Below are 22859 nucleotides of genomic sequence, written 5' to 3'. Positions count from 1 at the left end.
TGAGTGAAAGGAGGGCAGAGGGGGGGATTGAGTGTCAGTGTGAGTGCTTACCATAGAAGCTTGGCTTAGAACTCCTTGCCTTGGAGGCTGAAGTAGTCCATTGTTTACTTCTTTGCTGGCCCTGGAATGGGGGCCTGGATGACATGTCCCTGCGGGGCTTACTTTGGCCCTGTCTGCTGGGTGCAGGAAAGGCCCAGTGTTTAGAGGGGAAGTTCCTGCTGAATCTGGGCAGTTGAACTTGAAAGAAATCTTTTTCTGTTTGCATAGATTTTGATTTATCTTCCATCTTTCTAAGCACCTCTTCTGCTTTTTCCCCAAATAGGCGTTCCTTATCTAGGGGTGGAGCAATAAGTTTAGACTTGACATGATCAGAGAGAGGTTGTTCCTTCAGCCATGCATGTCTTCTAATGACAGATCCTGTCACTGCTGCCCTGCTAGAGGCATATAGGGCATCATATCCACATTGTAATGAGTGCTTGGCCACTTGACAAGCAGAGTGTAGTAATTCTGCTAGCTCATTTGAGTTGGCACGGTCAGGGGAGGTAGCAATCTTCTGTTTTAATTGTTCCAAAGTGTGTTGTTGATATTTTAACATATGGAACTGACAATTGAGTGCTCTGATAGCTAAGGTTGCAGAGGTGTGTATACTTTCTTACCCCATCTGTCCAGAGCTCTGAAGTCTTTGCCAGAAGGAAGAGTATTCTTGGCAGAACTAGTCTTAGCTCCTTTGGGTCCCTGTGTAATGACCTCAGGGTCTGCGGCAAGGTTCCTGTACAGGTAATTGTGAGAAGCCGGTACTCTGTAGTACCTGCCAGGTTAGCTGGGGCAGAAGGCAGGGCATCAGAGGCTAAACTGGATTCAAGGAAAACATCATCCACCACTTCTAGAATAGGAAGGATAGCCAGGGGTCTGTGCTGGGGCAGGTCCAGAAGCTCTCTAAGTAGCTTGTTTGACTGTGGGTAGTCCTGACATTCCCACTGAAAATGCTCCCTGAGGGAGTGAAGGGTTTCCCCGAAGGAGAGGTCCTCTGGAGAGGAGGCAGAGGGGATGGATTCCTTTGCATCTGAATCCTCAAACAGTTAAGAGCTGCTGTTCCTCTTTAAAGGCAGAATAATCAGAAGCCTTAGACACCTGGTCTGTCATAATTTCTGGAGAAGGAATCCTTTTCCTTTTAGGAGTGGGGGCTCGAGTACCTCGGATAAGGGAGATGAGAATCCACTGCCATTTTAAGCATTTGGGGTGGGGGAGCAGTAGCAAGATGGCAGCTAGAAGCAGATTTCCAAGGAGTGGCCTGGCTTCGAGGCCTAAGAGAATCTGTCGGTCACCGAGGAACGGTAGTCGAAAGAGTAGACGTCATTTTTTGTCCAGAATCGGTAGTGCGAATGGCCTCAGAAGCCAGTGCCTGCATCATGGCTCTGGACCCAACCGAAAAGTCTCGGAAGATGAAGTGGATTTCTGAGGCATACCGGACTCCAAAAGGGTCTCGGCAAAGGCCTGCATAGAAAGCAAGTCGGGCATCAGGGGCTGCGAAAGAGCCATACTGAATTCCAGAGAAGAGACGACTTGCTTAGTTGTAGCGTAGTCTTAAGGCTTAGCCTTGTGTGGCCTGTCTCTATCTTTACGTTTTTTCGGAATGTTGGCAGATGTTTGGTTGATGGACGCCTTATCAGAATTCGAAGACAGAATACTTGTTATAGAATAATAGTTGTTACAAACAGAGCTCTATGGCAAATGGTTCTCGCATTAAATAGAGCACAGAACTGGCAACGAGGGACATCATGACATGGGCCTATACAAGTGATGCAGTAAGAATAAAAGTCTCAGCGTGGGATCTGCTTTCCACAAGCAAGACAATTATTAACTTTTTCAGACATCGGTTAGAGCCAGAAAAAAGGGTCCCCAACAGGGTACTTAGCTTTAGAAGTTTACAGCTGAAATTTGACTTCTGGTAGCGACTGACTGGCACTCGTGCGAACTGCTTCTGTTACAGGCTCCATGGCAAGACAGCCTGATGTAATGACATTGGCTGTCTTGCTTTATAGTACTGATGACCTGACGTCAGACTACAGGTGACAGCAGCCGGCACACAAAAACATTGACTCTGATATTTGGGCCAGCCGAGAGCTACCACAACAGGGATAACCCACAGGTGATGACTGCAACAGTGAAACACGAAGATCATTAGGAACCTGCACCTGGAGAGTTGCATACCTTTATAACTGCAGGGCTACCTCAGAAAGGAGACACCTTCTCCAGAGTGGGTCAAACCTGGGTGCCACCAAAGCATGGACAAATCAAACGATGGGAGTATCAGGTGTTAACTGCAGCAGCAGTACAACAAAAAACGGACTTCAAAAAAAAAAAAGAAAAAAAAAATATTTTCATAGACAATCATCTTTTACATAACAGTTATTTTCATACACAATCAGCAGTGGACAGTGAATTCAGTGAATTTGCCTGGGTTAAAATGGGACCAGCAGGATCATTAAGGGTTTCTGTTGTGTATCTCTGTATCTATCAGAACTTGCTGGATGGCAAGAAATGAAAGGCTGGATGAACCAACTTTACCAGAATATGAACACTGTATTTCATCAGAACACTTCAAGCTCTGGCTTGAGTTAGGAAAAAAATGCAGAATTTGACATTTTAAGCAGTAATGAACACATTTCTGGTAGTCACTAAACTCAGAAGAAATTCTGAACTCAAATATAGACTTCTAGGCCTGGAACAGTTTAAGGTTCTGATGTGGCCCATCACTTTTCAACCACTGTCTACTAGCAGTTCCAAAACCCCTCTCCACTTTACAGTGCAAGGGACAGGAATGAATTCTTCTTTACTTGCTCACTTAAGTACAAGATAAACTACATGACTTCCAAAAGTCCTTTTGAGTTAGATGGCTTTGAATGGTCATTAAGGTGCAGACAACCTCATCTTTAAAGTATTCATATCTAAAAGATCTTTGTGGGTGTACTGGTAATCATGATAACCTTCCAGTCTATTTCAAAAGCAACTGTTTTTGTTTGGCTGAAGGGTCTCCAGAGAAAAGAAACCTCTTTGGTGATGTGCAAGTGGCAATGCCATCACATTACCATCCCTTTTACAGGACAGATGATGACTACAGTTTTCAAGTCAAATTCTTGGTGGTTCCACTTACGCTCCATGGATCAGCAAACAATCATATTATGGGGGTGGAGCCTGTGTGACTGTGGTAATGACTACTGAATAAGTCAAATACCCTTGATAAAGAAAAAAAATGACAGGCCTGGATGGCATTAGTACTCCAAAATGGGGTGAAATTCTTGCTGTAGGTCAGAGGAGCTCTGCTACACAACAGATCTAATAAAATGTCCAGGAGGGAAATGATCTGGATTGGATTCTCATACACACATACATACACACACACACACACACACACACACACACACACACACACACACACACACACACACACACACACGCAACTACATGTAGCTCATCCTCAGCCTTGTCACAGATAACAATTAGGAGTAATCTTTCTGTAAAATAAATGTTGCAAAGAGAACAACATGAAGGCTAAAAATTGAAGCTAGAAGCAATTTCCCAGCAATGCAAACCTAAGGAAATATCCATACACACTAAATATATATATATATATATATATATATATATATATATATATATATATAAATAAAATTATTTCAAATATGCAACGTCACTCCAGTAAGTTCAGAGCACAAACCAGTCTCCAGAACTTTGCATGAGGCTTGCTGCAAAATACTTAATACTGCAAAAGATTGTGAAACTTATTGAAGTCTAGCAAGGGTCTTGGGGATCTTGTCTTCATGGGACAAGAACAAACATGAAATCAAAGTATAGGGCATCTCTCTCAAATACTACTACTACATTATTTTTAGCTTCTAGAATTTGCTAAATAATTTGCCCTTTTTTAAGATGAATTTTAGTTCAGCAGTAACAAAAAGAAAAACGTGGAATCGCAGACAAAGGTGGGGCATTGGCACTAGGCAAGCAGTCAAAGAATAATAAAAGCAAGCGCTGAAAAGAGTGCCAGACAAGATGAAGAAAAATGAAATGGGGGTGAGCCAAGGTCACTGGCTGGTGTAAAGTGCCATGCAGGTATTTTAGGAATGCTCTAGCAGGTGCAATGAGCGGTGGTAGCACATAACTACAAGCAGAACATCAGTGAACAAAAAAAAAAAAAAAAAAAAAAAAAAAAGGCAACATCAGTGACAATTTTAACTGATTCACGAGATGAAATCCATTTAATGAGAAAAGCTGTATAAAACAATTTACATTTTTTAACCATTTTCAGTGCACATCAGCACCTTTGTTCTGTATGTAGACACATTCATAGCTATGAATATATAAACATTATTATTAGCTACATTATTTCTGCAGTAATAAATCATGTGCAACAAACATTTCTACAACTACTACCAACACAAGCATCCATCTACATTTACACTCATTTCCCTAACAGGAGTGCCTCACTTTGCCCAAAAATGCTTTGGAACCTTAATTACTGTTGGCTCTGCCTCTCTTCCAGGCAGACAGATCCTCTTTTCTATTGCCAGAGAACTACCCACCTACTGGTCATCATCATGAATTCCGAGCAGTGACTCAAAGAACAAGTCTTTGTCAGACACATGCACGAATGTCTATTACCATTAATGACCTCTCACTGTGCATCTTAGCTGCCTAACGCCAGAAAGCAAACATAAAACTCCTCAGCCTACAATGTGCTTAACATATGTTAGTCGAGCTACAGCTCAGTGTCAGATGAGTTCAAGCATTACATACATCTTCTAGTAACGCAACTAGTTAACATCTAGACTCTCTGTGAATGAAAGGAAACAACACAAACGGTGAAGCTTGACTGAACAAGCTCCCCTTCTTAGTAACCTTTGGCTCTCCGAATTCAGGCACCTTTAATCTAGAGAGGAGATGCAGTATACTTCCTCAAAGGCTAAACAACTTCAATCTGATCACAGGTGCCAACACACAATCCATAGATCAACATATGCTGAGGAAGTTAGCTATGTGAAAGGATTATATGAGCAAAGCACAAACAAACACAAGACCAGGCTCTGTGCCTTAGTTGTAATGCACAACAAAATGATGTGCTTCTTTTTTTCTTTCTTTCAATTATAGATCCCATTCCGTGCTACCTTTAAACAGTTGCACTTAATTTGTAACATGCTATTTTTCAGTTAATTTAGCTTTATTACAGCAGTTAGTATTATCAGAATTTACAGAGCAACAATGTCTTCCTTTACATTTATGATTTACATTTAATACTTTTCTGCTTCACAAATGCATTCATTATCATTTTCATTACATTAGAGAGCTTAAATGTGGACTCTGTTTACTGTATAATTATTTTGTTCTCGTTTTACCTGCACAGCAATTTAGAAAAAGCACTAAAAACCCACGGGCTAACTGATAACTGTATAATTGTGACAAGTAAAAGAAAACTCTTGTATCTAGTTTAGGCCACAACACAAATAGCTTGAAATATGAATGCACTAGCAGTTGATGTTGTCAGAATTATATTTTGTTGCTTCTTCTGTGCAAAGTATATAAAACACACTAGCAAGGGCTACTGGCTGCTTTTTGGATCTGTATAACAGTGTACTGGAACAGCAGTGTATGTGTTGGCAAAAAGAAAGTCAAGGCCAAATCTTTCTGCATCCCAGAAGAATCAGACAAACTCCTACGTTTGTCTGCCTATCACAAATAAAAGCTTCAGTGAAGATAAAAACTATCAATCTAGAAATCATACAGTATTATATCAGCACATGATGTCCTCTCTGTTCAGCATCAGTTGTAATCTAAGGCTGTTCTCTCCTGTAATAAAAGTTTACAAGTGATGTGCACAGCCCTCCTCACCACTATTTACTAATTTAGGATACGTGTTAAAATGGTTATATACGAGATACATTTTTTAAAGCTGTAAATGAGTATGCCGCTTCATCAATCAGAAGAGGTTTATCAATACTGGAAGGCATACTTTTTCCTTAATCCAAAACCAAGTGCAGTAAACAAAAAAGTCATGCTTGTGATTTTTATCTTAAAAATTTACTTGGAATCATCCCAGTAGGGCTCATCTGTAACCACATTTCTATTTTCCTACATTACTTCAGAAGAAGTAGAAGTGTGCAGTTTTGCAAAACCGTGACTTACCTGAAATAAGACTTCAACATCTAGCTTATAAAATGCACAAAACAGCTTCTAAAATTCACTTTCTAATTGCTTATCTACAACAGATGGAATTCTTGGACTTGCATGCAAGACTGTCATGAATAAAACTGATTATATTTTAACCCTCCCCTACAATAATGACTTTCTTCTATGGCTTTCTTTCTGCATTTAAAGCAACACATGACTCATACCTGTCTACCTACTATATCAGCTGTATGCAGTCTCTGCAGCAAGTTATTTAAATCTCTTCCCTTTGGTTTGATTTCTCTGTGGGAGCCTGCCTTTTGCTCAAGGAGACAGCAAAGGGTGGTCAGAGGGAATAGAGAATAATCTACCTGAATGACATACATTTCAGAAGAAGTCCATATCAAAGATGCAGGTGGGACTACATGTCCCAGACAGAAGTATTTCTGTATTCCTTCCTGCTAAAATTCTGCCCACCAAATGCGAACATAAGAGAAATGCTATTTAAAGATCATGCACAACGGTATTCTTATGCTTTTGTCATGAGAAGGGGGCTTTCTGATTCTAAACTATATATTCTTTTACTGTCTTCATTTGATCTCTGTTTATTATCTTTAACTACACTGTTTGCATTTCCTGGGTGCAGGCATCAGGTACTTCCTGATTATTAGTCGTGTGGTTTTGCACTGCAGTGGATAGGCAGGTTACCTGCAGACTTCAGCAGATTTCCAAACACAGTATAAAGTGACACAAACTGCAGCTAAATCACTCAGGCAGATTAGGCAATAAAGCAATGACTTAACTAAATGCATTTATATTCAAACAAACAGTAACTAAAGAGAAATGCAATAGGATAAGATTCCTAGCAGACTGTATAATGCTTGGCACATGCACAAATACAACATACTATAAACAGTTGTCTGCCATGGGATGATTAGTTTAAGGAAAAAAATTAGCGATATCTGAATCACCATGATGACAGCCTACAGTAAAATATGCTTGTGTGTGGTATATGTGAGCTACATTAATGCTGGAATGGAAAACGGTGATTGAACTGAATAGGCTTCTAGGCAACGATGAAGCCCCACCTGTATGGGGAACTAGGTTCTGCTGGCACAACACCTGGTGAGAAGCCAGACTGCATGCAGTACCTTGTTCCATATACAAGTGGAGCTGTACTAAGACTATGCACAAGCATGGTTCAATATAGTGCAAGCCACCCCCCAAACCCCTGCTGTAGGGAATGGCTTGAAGTGTTCAGTTTTCAAAAACATATTTAATTCTAAATTCTAAAGGGATACAGTATCTGTCTGCATGGGACAACATGATTGACAGTGATCGACAGACCTCGATGCTTTGCCAGAGACGGCCTGCATCCATCACCCTTGGGATTCCGGGTACTGGCTAAGGCTCTTGCCACCCCTAGACTGCCTTTTTTACGCAGTGTTCCAAAGACCAAAATGCCACTGTAACAGCTACAAACAAATGCAATCTGAGGGTCATGCTGCTCAGTGCTAGAAGTCTAAATCTCAAGATGCACTCGCTCGAAGCTCTCCTCAAAATGGAGAATGTCGCCATCTGTGCTGTAACGGAGACCTGGTTTAAAGAAGCAGAAAGCACCTCTGCACTCCCAGGCTACAACTCATTCCATACCTTTCAGCCCCAGAATGTAGCCGGAAGCTCCAAAGGTGGTGGTGTCTCCATATTCTTAAAGGATATGCACACCTCTAGACTGGCTGCCCAGCATAATGCATCCGAGATACTTCAGGTGCAACTAACACTGGGTAAGATGGCGATACAAGTCATTGCCTGCTACAGAACCTCAACAAAAAGCTGAGATCCCTTATCAACTCCTCTAAATCCAGCTATGAAGGCAAAATTGCGGCTGACACTAAAAACAACCACAAAGCCTTCTACAGCTATATCAAAAACCTCAAAGGCAATACCCAGATTTGCTCTGAGTTGCTGCACAATGGCACCTCCTATACTTTGCAACAGATCTAGCCAACATACTGGCCAACAGATTCAGTGCCAACTTTACCCCCTCCCCAAAGGGCCCTATCACAATACCAGATGAAAGCCTGGTACCCACCATTTCTGCAGCACAGGTAAAAGCTGCATTATCCAAAGCCAAGAATACAGCGTCCATTGGACTTGATAATATCCCTGGCTGCATCTTACATGAGCTACAAAACTAACTGGCAACACATCTGTTTGCCCTGTTCAATCACAGCCTTACCTCAGGCTATGTCCTTAACGAATGGCACACTGCTACAGTCATCCCGCTCCATAAAGGGGGAGCAACTACAGACCCTGGGAACTATCGCCCCATTAGCCTGACAAGCCTGGTATGCAAAGCTATGGTGCGCATCATCATGGACCTGCTTAACAAAGATATAGGCAATCGCCAAACTCTTGGCCCCACACAATCTGGCTTTGTCAATGGGGAGATCCTGCCTGCTGAACCTGGTTGATTTTGTCAAGGCAATCACCAAGGCTGTGGATGAGGTTAAGGCAGTGCATACAGCCTACCTCGACCTGGCCAAGGCCTTTGATACCACTCCCCACCCAGGTATCATTGATAAACTCACCAAACTAGGCATAAATCCTTACATCACTAGGTGAGTTGCAAACCGGCTCAAGGACAGGACCCACAGAGTGAAAGTTGCGGATTCCAAGTCAGCCTGTCGATCGGTCATGAGTGGAGTCCCACAGGGCTCAGTCCTGGGCCCTCTCCTGTTTGGCATCTACTTCTCAGAAGTCCAGGCCAACACAGAAGAACTCTGGCTGACCAAGTTCACTGATGACTGCAAGCTAGGAGTCATTATAAACTCCCCAAGTGATGCAGACATCCTACAAAAGGGTCTCTGAGACCAATGACTGGTGTCGGAACCATGGCCTGAAGCTTAACGCCAAAAAATGTGTTATCATCCCCTTTGGAAAAAACTCAGTTTCCATGAATTACCACATTGATGGGAGCCCAATGAACACTGAAGAGGCCATAAGAGATCTGGGCACCCAGGTAGACAGCCACCTCACCTTCGACTAGCACATTGCCACTGTGGTCAGAAAGTCCTTCTATGTGGCACATCTTACAACCAAAGGTTTCTCATCCAGGAAGAAAGAGGTCATCATCCCTCATTAGACCAATCATCTAATATAACGCCCTGTTTGGCATGTACCTGACCAGACACCTACAATAGCTGGAGAGGCCACAAAAGTACCACAGAAAAAGAATTCTAGGCCTTAAACATATGTCCTACATGGACAGACTCAAGAAACTTCAGCTGTTCTCAGTCTCTTATCGTCTACTTAGAGGTGATCTCTGCTTGACTTCCAAAGCCATGTCCGGACCCAGCCCTACTTGAAATGCTACACCTAAAGAAATCCCAATCTCCCCGCACCACGTGCTCCAGAGATCACAACCTCATTACCACAATTAAAAGAACATGCTGGAGGGACAGTTTCATCTCCAAAAGACTGCCCATATTCTAGAATAGGCTTCCCATTCATGTCAAGCAGAGCACCTCAGTGGCCCTCTTCAAGAGAAATCTTGATGAATGGATGGGTAACAGAAAGTTCACTCCAGGGATCATTCCAGTTGCACTACTGGATATGGACACTGTGAACTAACATCGGGTGGCACGGCGCCTGGGCAATTTTTTGGGGGCTAGGATTGGAACGTGCTGGAGGGACAGATTCATCACCCAGAGACTCCCTATGCTGTGGAACAAAATCCCGGTACATGTGAGGCAGAGCACCTCTCTGGTCTTGTTCAAGAGGAATCTTGACCAATGGATGGGAGATTGCAGATATACCCCAGGGATTACTTCAGCGTCACTGCTTGACAGAGGCACAGCAAAATGATAGGCATAGTTTTTATTCAAACTAAAGGGGAGGCGAAAGCCACATAACTATGGGCTAGGCTTATAAATGCCCTTGGGCAGATAGCCTAGTATGAACCTATGAACCTATGAACCTATGAAGGGGTATTAGCCTAGTACACACCTATGAATTAGCTGGTGGACTAGTAGCCTGGCAAGCCTATCCCTAATCCTGGATGGGGAGAATGCAGGTATGACGACCATGCCACTCTACAGGTGAAGTTTTTCTACTGGACAGACTTGAGGCCATGCAACTCCATTTGTACGTTATATCCAGCTCCCAGAGAGAAACACCAAATCTGATAGAGCTACACTGATGGAGAACATCAGATAGACTCAGCTGCCTCAGTGAGCTCTGAGGTAAGTTTGGGCTATGCTCAGACTAAGTAATGAGATCCAATAAAATAGAAAGTTATCCTGGTTGACAAAACAAAACTTCCTTCAATTCAATACCTCAAGATAACCACACTTATGACACCATCAGAAGATGCCACCAGGTGAGACAGAATCAGAAAGTAAATGGAGAGCTACATTATGTACAAACAAGTTTTTAAACTTTAAATACAGCTCATCTGATGTAAATAAAGTAAAAACTGCATATTTTAGAGCACAAAATCCCACTTTACAAGGTGAACACATAAATGTGCCAAAAATAGCAGAAGAAAAAACTCTGTACTTGGTTTTTAAAATTGTAAATGTCCTGATGCTTTGCTTAAACACCTTGTAAAGTAAGTATTCACTGTCACCCTCAGCACTAGCACAGTGAATAAAACAACCAAAAAGCTATTTTTGCAAGACCGTAGTTATGAAGTCTTGCATGCAAGTACTGACTTGCAGCCTACACTACCTGAACAGTAGCAAAATTTCCTATTCAGGTACCTCTAACTTACCTGTGCTGCCGTACAAGGCACAATAATGATAACCAGCAAGCACACCAGAGTATATCGTACTACTACTACTGAAAAGTAAAATATCTTTAACATGCTTTTCTCTGTTTGATATTGTTGAATTCAAATCAAATTATGTGGCAGCAAATTCCTCCACTTGGACAACCAAGAAAAGGTGTCTGCTATACTTAGTCAAAAAAATTATGGACTTTTGAAACAGCTCTCATTCAGATAAAATGTTTTCTAATGATTAAATGTGTTTGGTTCTAAGTGACTGGAATTCTAGGGTTGCAAAGCCTTCTAGAGAGAGTTTTAACCACTTTTAGTAAAACTGGCCTACTTGGCCCCTTATGTTATACATGGAATTTGATATAAAACACTGCCAACTGCCTAATATATTTTCTTTTTGCTAACCTCATAAAAAGTGTTACATTTTTCTGTAAAGAATGCAGACACTCTCCTGAGTTTACTGGAACAGTATTTTCTCTCCATCATTAAGACCACATTTTGTAGTTCTGGTATTTAGTGGACAATTTAAATCAAGAATTCAGTCAATGCCAAATGAATGTGTCATTAGCTCTTCGGTAAAATTATGAAGAAAACATCATGACTATGAAACATTATCTCAATGAGGCTGCAAAACTCAAAGGTAATAATCCCAAAGCATGTAGAAATATATAAACAGACTGAAGAACTATAACAAGGAATCAAAATATCTAAGTGGTGTCAGACATGAGATACAGAAACAAATCTTTCTAAGCAAAAGGGTCACCAAAAAGCTAGTTCAAATCTAAAAATTGCCATTTCTTAAGATTCCTGAATGACTCAAACTGCCTGTTACTTATTACATCTCCCCATATCATCCTAATCTATCCAGTATGCAATGTTTAACCTTCCACCTTCTCCCAGTACATATTTAATCTCTGCATTTCTTCTTCTTTCCTGCCCTCTCCCTTCTGGGCAAGGAAACTCTGCTATTCCCACTCTCACCCTCCATCAGGATATTATCAAGCTCTCTAACTTTCTTATACAAATCCTCCTTGACAGTGGTCTTAATTTCACTCATTTCAGCCATCCTAATCTTTTGCCCCACACAAAACACTGACACTGATCCAAGGAAACTTCCTCAGATATTTTTATGTGCCTTTGCTCCCTTGCCTAGCTGACTATTAAGCCTTCTTTAACCAAGCTTGAGCCTAATAGCTCCCATGCACTGGGCATCACCATAAGGAGGTGAAAGCAGAAGGGCCATCACCCGGGAAGCAATGGAGATGGTCTGTATCCCTGCCGGAATCCTAGCAATGACGTACAGCACAGATGCTAACCCCTCCACTAAAGCAAGGAACATGTCACCTGCATTAACATGGAGGTCACTATGCCTTTCCCATGTGTGAGTACATCGTCCTGTACACTAGTGATCACCATCATTTACAAGGCTTTTTAGGTAAAATTTCATCCGAGGGTCAGCCTTGTATCACTACCCTTCCTCTGAGAGTTTGTGGTATTGGGATGGCCTACTCTGCCTCCACTCAGGATACAGTACATACAACCATCCCTTCCCTCACCAGCTTCAATAGATGCCTGAGTAACTAACTAAACACTGGGTAGGTGAGTTGCTACAGCTTTCTGTTTCTACACCAATGGAAGTGGAAACCTCCTTCAGATTCACATAGAATCAGGAAGACTAACATGAAACAGTTAAATAAAAATGGTGTAGCCATTGCAGATCATGTGATCGTGGCTACCTTTCACAGTGTGTCCCACAGTTTACCTCTGAGCTTTGCCATCTGGGGCCCTGGTAGGGCTTCCCTTGGTTAACAGGTTTGCGTTGAAAAGGCTAGACAAAAAGTATTACAAGGAAACCATTATGACAGCCCAAAATAAATATGGAAAAAAGTGCCATGACTAGAGTCACTGCAACTCAACCCAGGAGCGAAGCCTAAAGGTAGTGTCTGTTGGCAAGAGTTGCAGACTCTCAAGTAATCAAACCATACGTAGCCCAAAATGGCTACACAGAGCCATCTTTTTCGGCTCACCAATCAGAAGCAGAATGGTGAGATACACTTTCATCTAGATAGCATGCATAAGTGGAACAGATATAAACAACTTAGAGCCTTGTAATGGAAACTACAATTAGCAACAGGAAACACCACATCATAGTGGTGTGGACTCAGCATGACTGCTGCAGGAGGGGAAAAAGTACTATTTATGTATATTAAGACATACAGCTAAACACATTGTAGAAACTGGAACCAGTCATCTTCTTAATCTGGGGTGGGTGGGTCTCTGTCTTTCAGTCTCTCTCTCTTTCTGTGTGTGTATATGTATATATATATATATATATATATATATATATATATATATACACATGCATACAGTATATCTCATACTGCAGTCATGACAGACTATGTGCAGCTGTGTGGATACTTACAGTTCATGCATCAGTCAAACAGAAGACAGTGGCTATTGAACATTTCACATAAGCATGAAATCCAGCACATAACAGAACACTAAATAGACTTCCAATTACTAAAATGAAGGGTCACGCAAATCGGCATTGGCTTACCAAAAGCAAGAATGACAAGACTACATGTCTGGATTAAAGCTGGCCAGAAATGCTGGAAGAGACTCAACAGGCCATAAGTGGTATGCCTAATACGTCTCTTCCTTGTTGCATGGAAGGCAAGTATAACTACTGTGGACAGGTAAGCTGAGGTGGTGTCCCCCCATCTTAAGAGAAGTAACCTGGTTCAGCTCTGTGGGCTTAGAGGGACAGAGCCCCAACTGCAAGCCAAGATGCCAGAGTTTGAACAGTGGCTCCAACATCTGCTGGAGGAATGGGGGGGGGGGGGGTAAAGATAAGTGACAAGGCTTTGACATCTCTCCTACCATTGTGGGGGTGGACTTATGAGGGAGTCCTTGCTAAACAGCATATCATATATGGACACTGGGACAATGGGTGACAGAGAGACTGTAACTACAGCACTTAGGAGGATTAAGAGGTAACACAGTCCTTGGGCCCAATGTGCACATTCTCCAGCAATCATGGCTCACTATGTGCTGCGTCTGTATGGATGACGCCAGCATGCTGCAAGAGTAAGGACTATGTGCTGCGTCTGTACGGATGACGCCAGCATGCTGCAAGAGTAAGGGTGTAACATTGTGACATTACCCTAATTCCAAATAGCTAAAGGTAGCTGTCATAACTTCTCTTGTGCCTTCCTTATATCACCAGTAACCCCCCCCCCCAAGCCATGGCCACTGGGTCCATCCTTCACATGTTCAGAAAACAAACACTTCTAGGGCTTATCTTGTCGTGTCTGATCACAGTGTGCTTTTATGGTACTATGCTTTGTTCTACTTGTACCTTACCCTTTGTATAAAAATGCCTACCTTACTACAATAAATAACATTTTTGTGATCCCTGTATACTTTCTGCAGGACACTGTCTGCTGCTCAGCAGTGTATATAAACTACAAATTGCCCAAACCAGCCCTGTATCATTAGCCTGGGCTTACAGCCAATCAATATCTAGATGCTACCCCTTACAAGAGGAAAGAAAACTAAATTATTTCTACTTGTGACATCTGATTAAACTCACATGAGAGGTTCATTTTTTAGCGTCTTTCCCCAAATCTCTTAGTTAATAAAACTCAAGTTATATATTAGCATAACTTCAGCACAAAACCTAAATCTTATGAACTGCAGCCATAGAACCTCAAAAGAACTGCTTCATACAACTATATGCTTTACCCATAGTCAAACTTAATGGTGGTATCTTCTATTTTCAGTTTATAAGACATTCCAAAGACATGCATCTGCAGCGTTTCTCCCCGGGCCTCCACTGAAAATAGGCTCTGACCTAGTCGGACTTTCCTGGTCAACAAATGTTAAACAATAAATAATAGCCTGTAGATTAAAATAGAGCATTTAATATTTTTAATTGACATCCACATTCTTGGATATTTGACAAAGGTAAATTACAAGCTACCATCTACCCTCTTCATCAACTCTCCCACTTACTACTTTGAAAACATAAATTAATTCTAGTTCTACTTTCTTAGGGCCTGAAAAAGGAGGCACCAGCTATGAGGTGCTAGATTATAAACTGTATGAGACTAGTCTGGATGACGTGTTCCAGGAAAGTTATGGAAACAGTTATGCAATTTAAGATAAAAGAGCACTAGACTACAGCAAACAACCTTGCTTAACAAGGCACATGCTTTTTAAGTTCAGACTAGTTATTTCCTAGGACTCGATCACTGCCAGGGCTGACATGGGGAAACTAGTTACTAAAGGACATCTGGACTTCTGCAAAACATTTAGCACCATGCTTGAAAAGAAGCTGATGGACAAACTGAAGAGTACACTGTTGGTAACCTAATCAGTACAATGATAACAGCCAAGCAGGTGTGGTGATTACAGAACTTGGCTTGTTAGGGAACAGTAGTAACTGTTAGAGAGATATATCATACAATAAATTAGCGGGTGCTAAGGTTCGGTACTGGGATAGTCCTGTTCACCAACTGTGTGCTATAAAAAATAAGATCAGCCCTGTTTAATCAGCACAAGACTATAGAATATATTAAGGCTGCATGGTGAAGTGTTACCTGCATAATAGGTACACCTTTCATGCCACAAGAAGTGCCCTAGCAATGAAACTACCATGAAAAAAAAAAAGATGCCCATGCTACAATCCTTCCAGATTAAATCACAATGTACAGTCAGACAAGTCATTAGCAAAACCATGGAAAATTCTACACTGCATTATGCGGAGTGTGGATCTAAAGATGAAAGCATTTTCCTTTGATAGAGCATTCATTTTCTGGAGGTCAGATCAGGAAAGGATACCATACTGTCACCTGTAACAAAGAAGAGCCAGGTTCCAGCAGCAACTCAAATGCAGGAAGTTCAAACAAGGAATGAGGTAGCTGATTTGTCAAATATCAGCTCTTCCTTCTTAAAATTTCAGGGTTTGTGTTATTGCACTATATGACAGCCACATCAAATGAAGATCAGACACACTACAACATGGTAAGCCTAGACGATGTGTGTAAGGGAGATGCAGAAATGGCCAACGATATCATCACATATGTGGGAATGTGCATGTTCACTTCCTGTAGTGATAGTGTTGCAAGTCATGCATCAAGAATGGGGAAAATGGGTACTGTAGAGCAAGTCATCCTTCCAGACCCACAGTATAATCATGCCACTCTAGTGTGCACTAAATCTAACCCGCTATGGAGACGCATGGGTTGCTGACATGTGTTTGTGAAGGGGGTTTACTAGAAAGTAACACTACCAAACACAGCTAGAAGAAAAAATAATGAATGAAAATAGTAACAATTACATCGAAGGGTTCTGAGCTCTACATGTACACAGTGGAAGAGGGGAGGGTACAGGAAGAATATGATACCATTTGCTACATAACTGGGAGGAAGAGAAAATAAGCACGGCAGAAATCAAGAGAAACAACAATAGGAACGGTAAACACATGGGCAACAAATGAAGGAGGAAGATTTAAGACCATCGACAGGAAATACTAGTTCACAAACAGGACAGTCACTGCCAGGCAGGTATATGAACTGTAGTTCTGTAGAGAGGTTCCAGAGCAAAACGGGAAGGGGCAGCTGTAATAACCACACTCAAAGGACCACAGGTCTTTTTCAGTCAATGTGTTTGTATGTTTATATACTCAAAGTTTAGATGTCAAGTAGCAAATACACACTTTGTAAAGTACGTAACTATCCCAGATTGTAAAAACAACTAATAAAAAAAAATAAAGGACTTTAGAAACCATCAGCTATATAGTTTTGCATCACATACTTCCTTGCCCCTGAACCATACCCACCACCAGAGGATATTGCTATCATCTGCTAACAAAAATGATAAAACATTATGTCATAAAGACAGAAAAACAACATGAATGCTTCAGAGTTCAGTTAGTGGAACAGCCATCCTATTCACCCCAAGTAACTATCTCTGTCTTGCATGCTCATGAAAAAGGACGGCCAGAGTTTACAAGTAAATGACTTGCATCCTTGAGTGTGCTCGTCTATTTAGCATGGTGTTCCTGGTGAAAATATTAACTTGTTTTCTATATTTTATACTTGTTTTCCAGCAAAGAATAAACATTTGCTCATATATAACAAAACTGTAAAAAAAAAAATGCATCAACAGAAGCAACTCCAATGTAAATTCTCACATTAGAAGGACTTCAGTACATACTGTTTTAGAGTAAAGCACATGCAAATGTGAAGTCTTCAGAAAAGTAACTCTGAATTACACTTACCTTGAAACTGGCCAGCTGCTGGTTAATGATATCAACTTCAGTTCCCACAACTCCTTGCAAAGTTTCTCCTTCTTCAGCTGCATTCATAAGCTGGTTGACCTCCTTCAGCCTGTCATAAAACTCTTTCACTCGAGTCAAAGTGGTTTCCAGTTGCTCTTGCCGGTTTCTGCCTCTCTCTGTCAGCTTGCTGCACTGCTTGTTCAGAGCCTCCAATTCCCGCTTAAGACTCAGAAGGTCAGGGCTGCCTTCTGTCTCTAGCATCTGTCTGCACTCTTTTTCAGAAGATTCAATGTCAGTCCTTAGCACAAGGAGCTTTCCCATGAGTCGTCTTATATCCTCAATCTGAGACTGAAGGCTATCTATATCCCTCCCAATAGGACTCATGCAATCCAACTCATCATCCAAATCTGCTAGCTGGGAAAACATCTCCCTCACATGGCTGTGGAACTGGCCAATGCCCTGCAGTTTGTTCTCCATTGATTGGCAGCATTCATTCACCTGATGTTTAACATTACTGTATTCCTGTTGGATAACCTCAGCTTGGTTAAGCAAATGGGAAGCATCTGACCCAGCAGGTGCATCCTCTACTAAACCCTGAGTTAAATTCTTTAAATAGTCTACCTGAGGTTGGAGAGCTTGTAGAGTTTCCTGCTGAGTTTTCAGTCTTTCCAAGTTCTTATTGCTACAAGCCTGAGGCCCTAAAGCATCGTAAATTTCAAGCTGCTGTTTGGCACCTTCCAATTTTTTTTCAATGTTCCTTAGATTTTCCTGGAACTCTTTCAGCCGCTGACCTAGTTCTTCAATGGAACTGGTCTTGCCTTGAACTTGTTCAGTGACAATGTCCATTCTTTGGTTAATGCCAGCCTTCTCATCACGTACTTCATCTTCATCTGCTTGGCATGCATCTAACAAAATGTCTGCTGCACTATTGAGCATCTCTAACAAAGAACGATGCTTCTCCACTTCATACTGAAGTGATTTTGCACTTAGAAGTGATGTTTCCAACTGTGATGGCTCCATTGTGACTTCAAGGTTCTCCACCCTTGCTTCACAATTTTCAATCCATGGCAGCAGGTCTTCAACATGATGCCTGTATTTCTGAGCCTTCTGCATGCAGTCCTTTATCTTAGAGTACCTATCCCCTGCCTGCTTACCCAGCTCATCCCAGTGGGCCTTGAGGGTTGTTAACTGACTCTGCAATGCTGTTTTTTCCTCGCCTGGCTGCACAGAAAGCAGCAGTGATTCACCCTCAGAAACAATCATCTCATAGGAACCAGCATGCTGATTCAAGCTTTTCTGAAACTCTTCCTGTTCAAGTATTTGGGTCTGCAGGTTTTCACATATGGCAGAAATGGGTGAGCTCTGGGACTGTTGACTACGCTTGGTATCCAACCAACTTCTTAGCTCATCAAACATTTGCTGGAACTGTTGAGAACTGGCAAGGGCTGTCTGAAGCTGATTCACACGTTCTCCTGAAACAAAACAATTACTGAGGTAAGTGTGCTGTAATGTCTTTTCCAGTTTTTCTCATTGTGTAATAAAGCACTACAACCTACAATTCTGTAAACCATATCTCAATGTGCACTGAAAATGAAAGCAATACTATAAGACACAATCAAATACCCTTTGATGAATGACCATTAGATAAGATTGCCATCCATCAGAAGCTAGCTAGCTATGCACACTATATGCTTTCTCAAGTTATCACAAATGTTTCTCTCAAATAAGTTAATGGGAATGGAATGTCATGTGAAACAAACTTTGTTTCAGTTATGGACACATAATGACCAGATTGTAAATGACAACCACAGGTGACAGGCCTGTATCACTGACTTCTTCATTCGGCTTTTCCCAGTTAGGGGTCACCACAGCGGATCACCTGTCTGCTCATGATTGGCAGTTGAGTTTTATGGTGTTGAGTTGCCAGCCCGGTGCCCAATCTTCCACGGAAGGCACACACATGCATGCACTCACGCCTAGGGCCAATTTGGAGTATCCAATCCACCTACAGCACGTCTATGGGATGTGGGAGGAAACCGAAGCACCTGGAGGAAACCCACGCGACCACAGGGAGGACATGCAGACGCCGCATAGAAGGCACCCCAGCCAAGGATAGAACCGGAGAACCTCTTATTGTGAGGCAGCAACACTAATCACTGCACCACCGTGGCCGCCCTAGGTCTGTATTACTGACTCTGAATCATAAATGACTAAATCAAGAACAAACACATTCTGCGAGCAGGGATCTGAACCCATTCACCCTCTGCTGTTAATGAAAGGCCAGTGCTTTAACTTTACAGCCCAATCATACTGCTGTGTGATGTAGCTTTGTGTTTTTCCCCTCTGTAGGCCAAAAGATCATACACAACACAAAAAAGATGCAGTACATTCAACAGATTATCCAGCATTTTATCCTACATTTAATGATTAACTATCTGCACAATTTACTGTTGCATTTGCCATCTGTTCTTAATGGGCTCTGACATTTTCTAATTCATACCTGAATTTATTCTATTTTAGATTGCATTCATTTTTCTAAGCTCAGGTATGCCGGGTTTTGTAGAGCAGACTCTTTAGTTACTAAAGATGTGCATGCATAAAAAGCATGTGAACAGACAGATACCATGAAAAATCGTTCAAATGCAACTGACCTACCTAGAGATGATATTATGTAAAGTTAAATGTGAGCTTTATACAGCTGTTATGTAATGTAAAATAATGAGTACATTTACTTTTGTGACAACTACTTTAGCCTCTTCAGGGTTGAGGGGAAATAGAGGTTATTCTGAACAGCAACAAGTGTAAGGCAGAAAGAGAACTAGTACTGGACATGGTGGCAATCCAGAGAGAGAGATGCACACACAGAGCCCTGCTACCAACACTCAAGCACATGGTCACTTTTTAGCCTCTGCATGTCACCTATATGAATGTCTCTGGAATGTCAAAGGAAACTAAGACCCCAGCGAACACCTATCACATCCAGATAAGACATGTAGAATCCATATAGAAAGCACTACAGCCCAAAAGCAATTCACAGAACAAAGAGTTGAGTAGCAGTAATGCTAACTGATGAACCACCAAGGGCATAATCATACAAGAAACAAAAATTAAGTCATTCTGTACAAATTTAAATCATGCAATACCAGTCGATGTGCAAGTACACTGGATGAGCAAAGGCATTTGTATTCCATCACTCAGCAATAAAGAAACCATAATTCAACATACATTTTATCCATTTTCTTACCTAAAATAATTTAAAAGTAAATTAACCTTAGACTGTCCACTGGTTAAGGTCAGAAGGTTGAAAAGCACAGGTAATGAATACCCAACAGTTGGACGTAACTGTTGGAGTGCTCTTCATCACAGCTTAAATGATAGGAAATTGTGAGACATTTAAAAGAACGGATACCTAAAGTGATTTTCTAATGGACTTAACCAGACAACACCTGGAATTAGTTTGAGGTAGCAGTACTTGGGCAGTTTGTAATTGCTTCAATGGCAAACAGATCCACCTTTTGTTTGCTAAAACATGACAGATGTTTGGTACAACAGATGCTAAGGTTTCTGATACGATGTGACAGAATCATGGTGAGCCCTGCTAAGACCCAGAAGGAGTTGTACTGCTAGGCAAAGGTTGCTCAATAACAATACAAATTCCCACAACTTATAAACTGGGGACATTTGGTACAACCATGTGTCCTGTTACTTTCTGATGTAAAACAAAATTAAAGGCAAGTTTCTCCTTTAGAAGGGAAGGAGACCATGCAGTGCCCACATTATAGCTTAGTTAGTTAGTATGTTTATGCAGAAGAGTTATCCTTGCTGGCATCAATTCTCCTATACCCGAGATTTCCTTTCACAAGCTCTGCTTCAGAAAAAAAAGCACAACAATCATTACATTCTTTGTATTATCTAAGATGGAAAACAATAACCTCTCAATACTACTGATATCTGGATACACAATTAATTACTTGCCGATAAAATGAAAAATGTGAACTAAACTATCTATTACATCAGAATGCTGAATCCTATATAGTCCACTTGTAACTCTCTATGCATGCTAAAGGAACTGTGACTAGTTCCCCAGATTTTAGGGGAACTGTGACTAGTTCCCCTAAAGCTGGGGCTTTGAAATTTTATTAGTGGAATGGAGCTCATTCAAGGAGAAGAAACTTTCCTTGAATACAGTCTATAATTGTACATAAAAATGTCTCCAGTGGAGAAAACTAGTTCCCTATCAGGAGCTAGGTTACTTTCACTTTCTTATTATGTTGTATTTTGTCTCCCTTGGGTTTTCCTTGCATACAGCCAATGAGATTAAAGACTGCTTACCTGTGGAATCCCCAGAGAAAAGGTATTTAAGGTCTTTCTTGGACAGCAAATGTGGAACCACCTCATATATTTCCAAGCTGCTTTCAATGTCTCAGTGAGAATAGGGCTTCAGGACAAGATCCCCTGGATGAAACCCACAAAGGAGGAGGTACTTTAGGTAAAGTTTTTAAGTCTTATCCTTCACCATGAATCCAGGCATGATGACCCCAATGGCTCTAACCAGACAAAAGCAAATAGTCAGACAGCACAGAAAGGTAACCTTCAGGGACATAATGACAGCCTCTTCAAGGTTGCTCATAACCAAGACAAGGAATAAGAAAAATAAGAAATAACAGAAAGTTTGAAACAGTCTTTTCATTTGTCAGAATACCTGGAAAGCATGATGATATTTTACTAAGGGCCTCAGCAATATAAAATTCATACAATGCTGGCCAAATTAAACAAAGTAGTATTCAGTACCAGACTCAGTCACCATCAACAAAGTATGTTAGAAAGGACTTTGTGATACATAAGGATGGGGGCCATTGATGATAAAAGATTCTATAAGGGAATGGCTATTGGTCTGTAATTGGAGAATTCAGTAGAGCTGCCTCCTTTATGGAGTGGGATTATGTAGGATATTTTCCAGATGGTGGGAATTTTCGCTTCTGTTATGGTTCGATTAATTAGTCTTGATACTGGGTAGGCAATAGCATCAGCTGATTTCTGAAGATACTCGGCGGGGAGTTGATCAGCAGAGTGTGTGGTGGGTTTTAATTTTTTGATCAAGGTATGGATAAGCGACGTGGCCACTGGTTGGAAGCTGAACGAGAGTAGGTTTTCTAGGGGTGTTATTTTCAGGGCCAGGGGATCTAGGAGTTAATCAGCTAGCTAAGGCTTGAATTGTCTCAGTAAAGAATCGGTTGAAACTATCTGAAACATCCTCGGGGGGTTTTATCAATAGTAGCAGTGTAGATGGGGTTAGAACTTTGTCCAGGATGAAGTAGATTATTCAAACCTGCCTAAAACTTCTGAGGGTTGTTTTGATTTACAGTAGTATTGTTTTTTGTCTTGTAAAATGGATTTTTTAGTTTCATTCCTGGATTGCCTGTATTTAAATTTGATCTTGGGGGTCTTTAGTAGAATGTCATAAAGCCCATAATTTGTTCCTACGGTTAATTTTGAGTTTAGTCTCTTTAGAAAGCCATGGTGCAGTTTTTGCTTTTGTTCTCTTTGAACGAGCAGGTGCATGCAAATCAAGGATCTCCAGGAATTTGTTATTAAAGTATATAACTGCCTCCTCTAAGGGGAGGTGTTTTAGAA

At 41.3% G+C, this 22859-nt stretch overlaps 1 protein-coding gene across 1 annotated transcript in view; it reads right to left on the bottom strand.

Moving 5' to 3' along the window:
- Positions 1-22859, bottom strand: part of LOC122792184 (microtubule-actin cross-linking factor 1-like) — a gene marked incomplete in the record, with an annotated part of 3579694 nt that overhangs the window by 1542526 nt on the left and 2014309 nt on the right. Inside the window, 1 exon segment of the mRNA XM_044059907.1 lies at positions 17226-18697. Within this exon segment, the coding sequence (XP_043915842.1) occupies positions 17226-18697 (1472 nt within the window).

This window comes from Protopterus annectens, chromosome 1.part2 (genome assembly GCF_019279795.1).
Source record: "Protopterus annectens isolate FY-2018-M chromosome 1.part2, PAN1.0, whole genome shotgun sequence".
In the NCBI taxonomy this organism is placed as follows: Eukaryota; Metazoa; Chordata; order Ceratodontiformes; family Protopteridae; genus Protopterus; species Protopterus annectens.
This window is presented reverse-complemented; position numbering and strand designations above follow the sequence as displayed.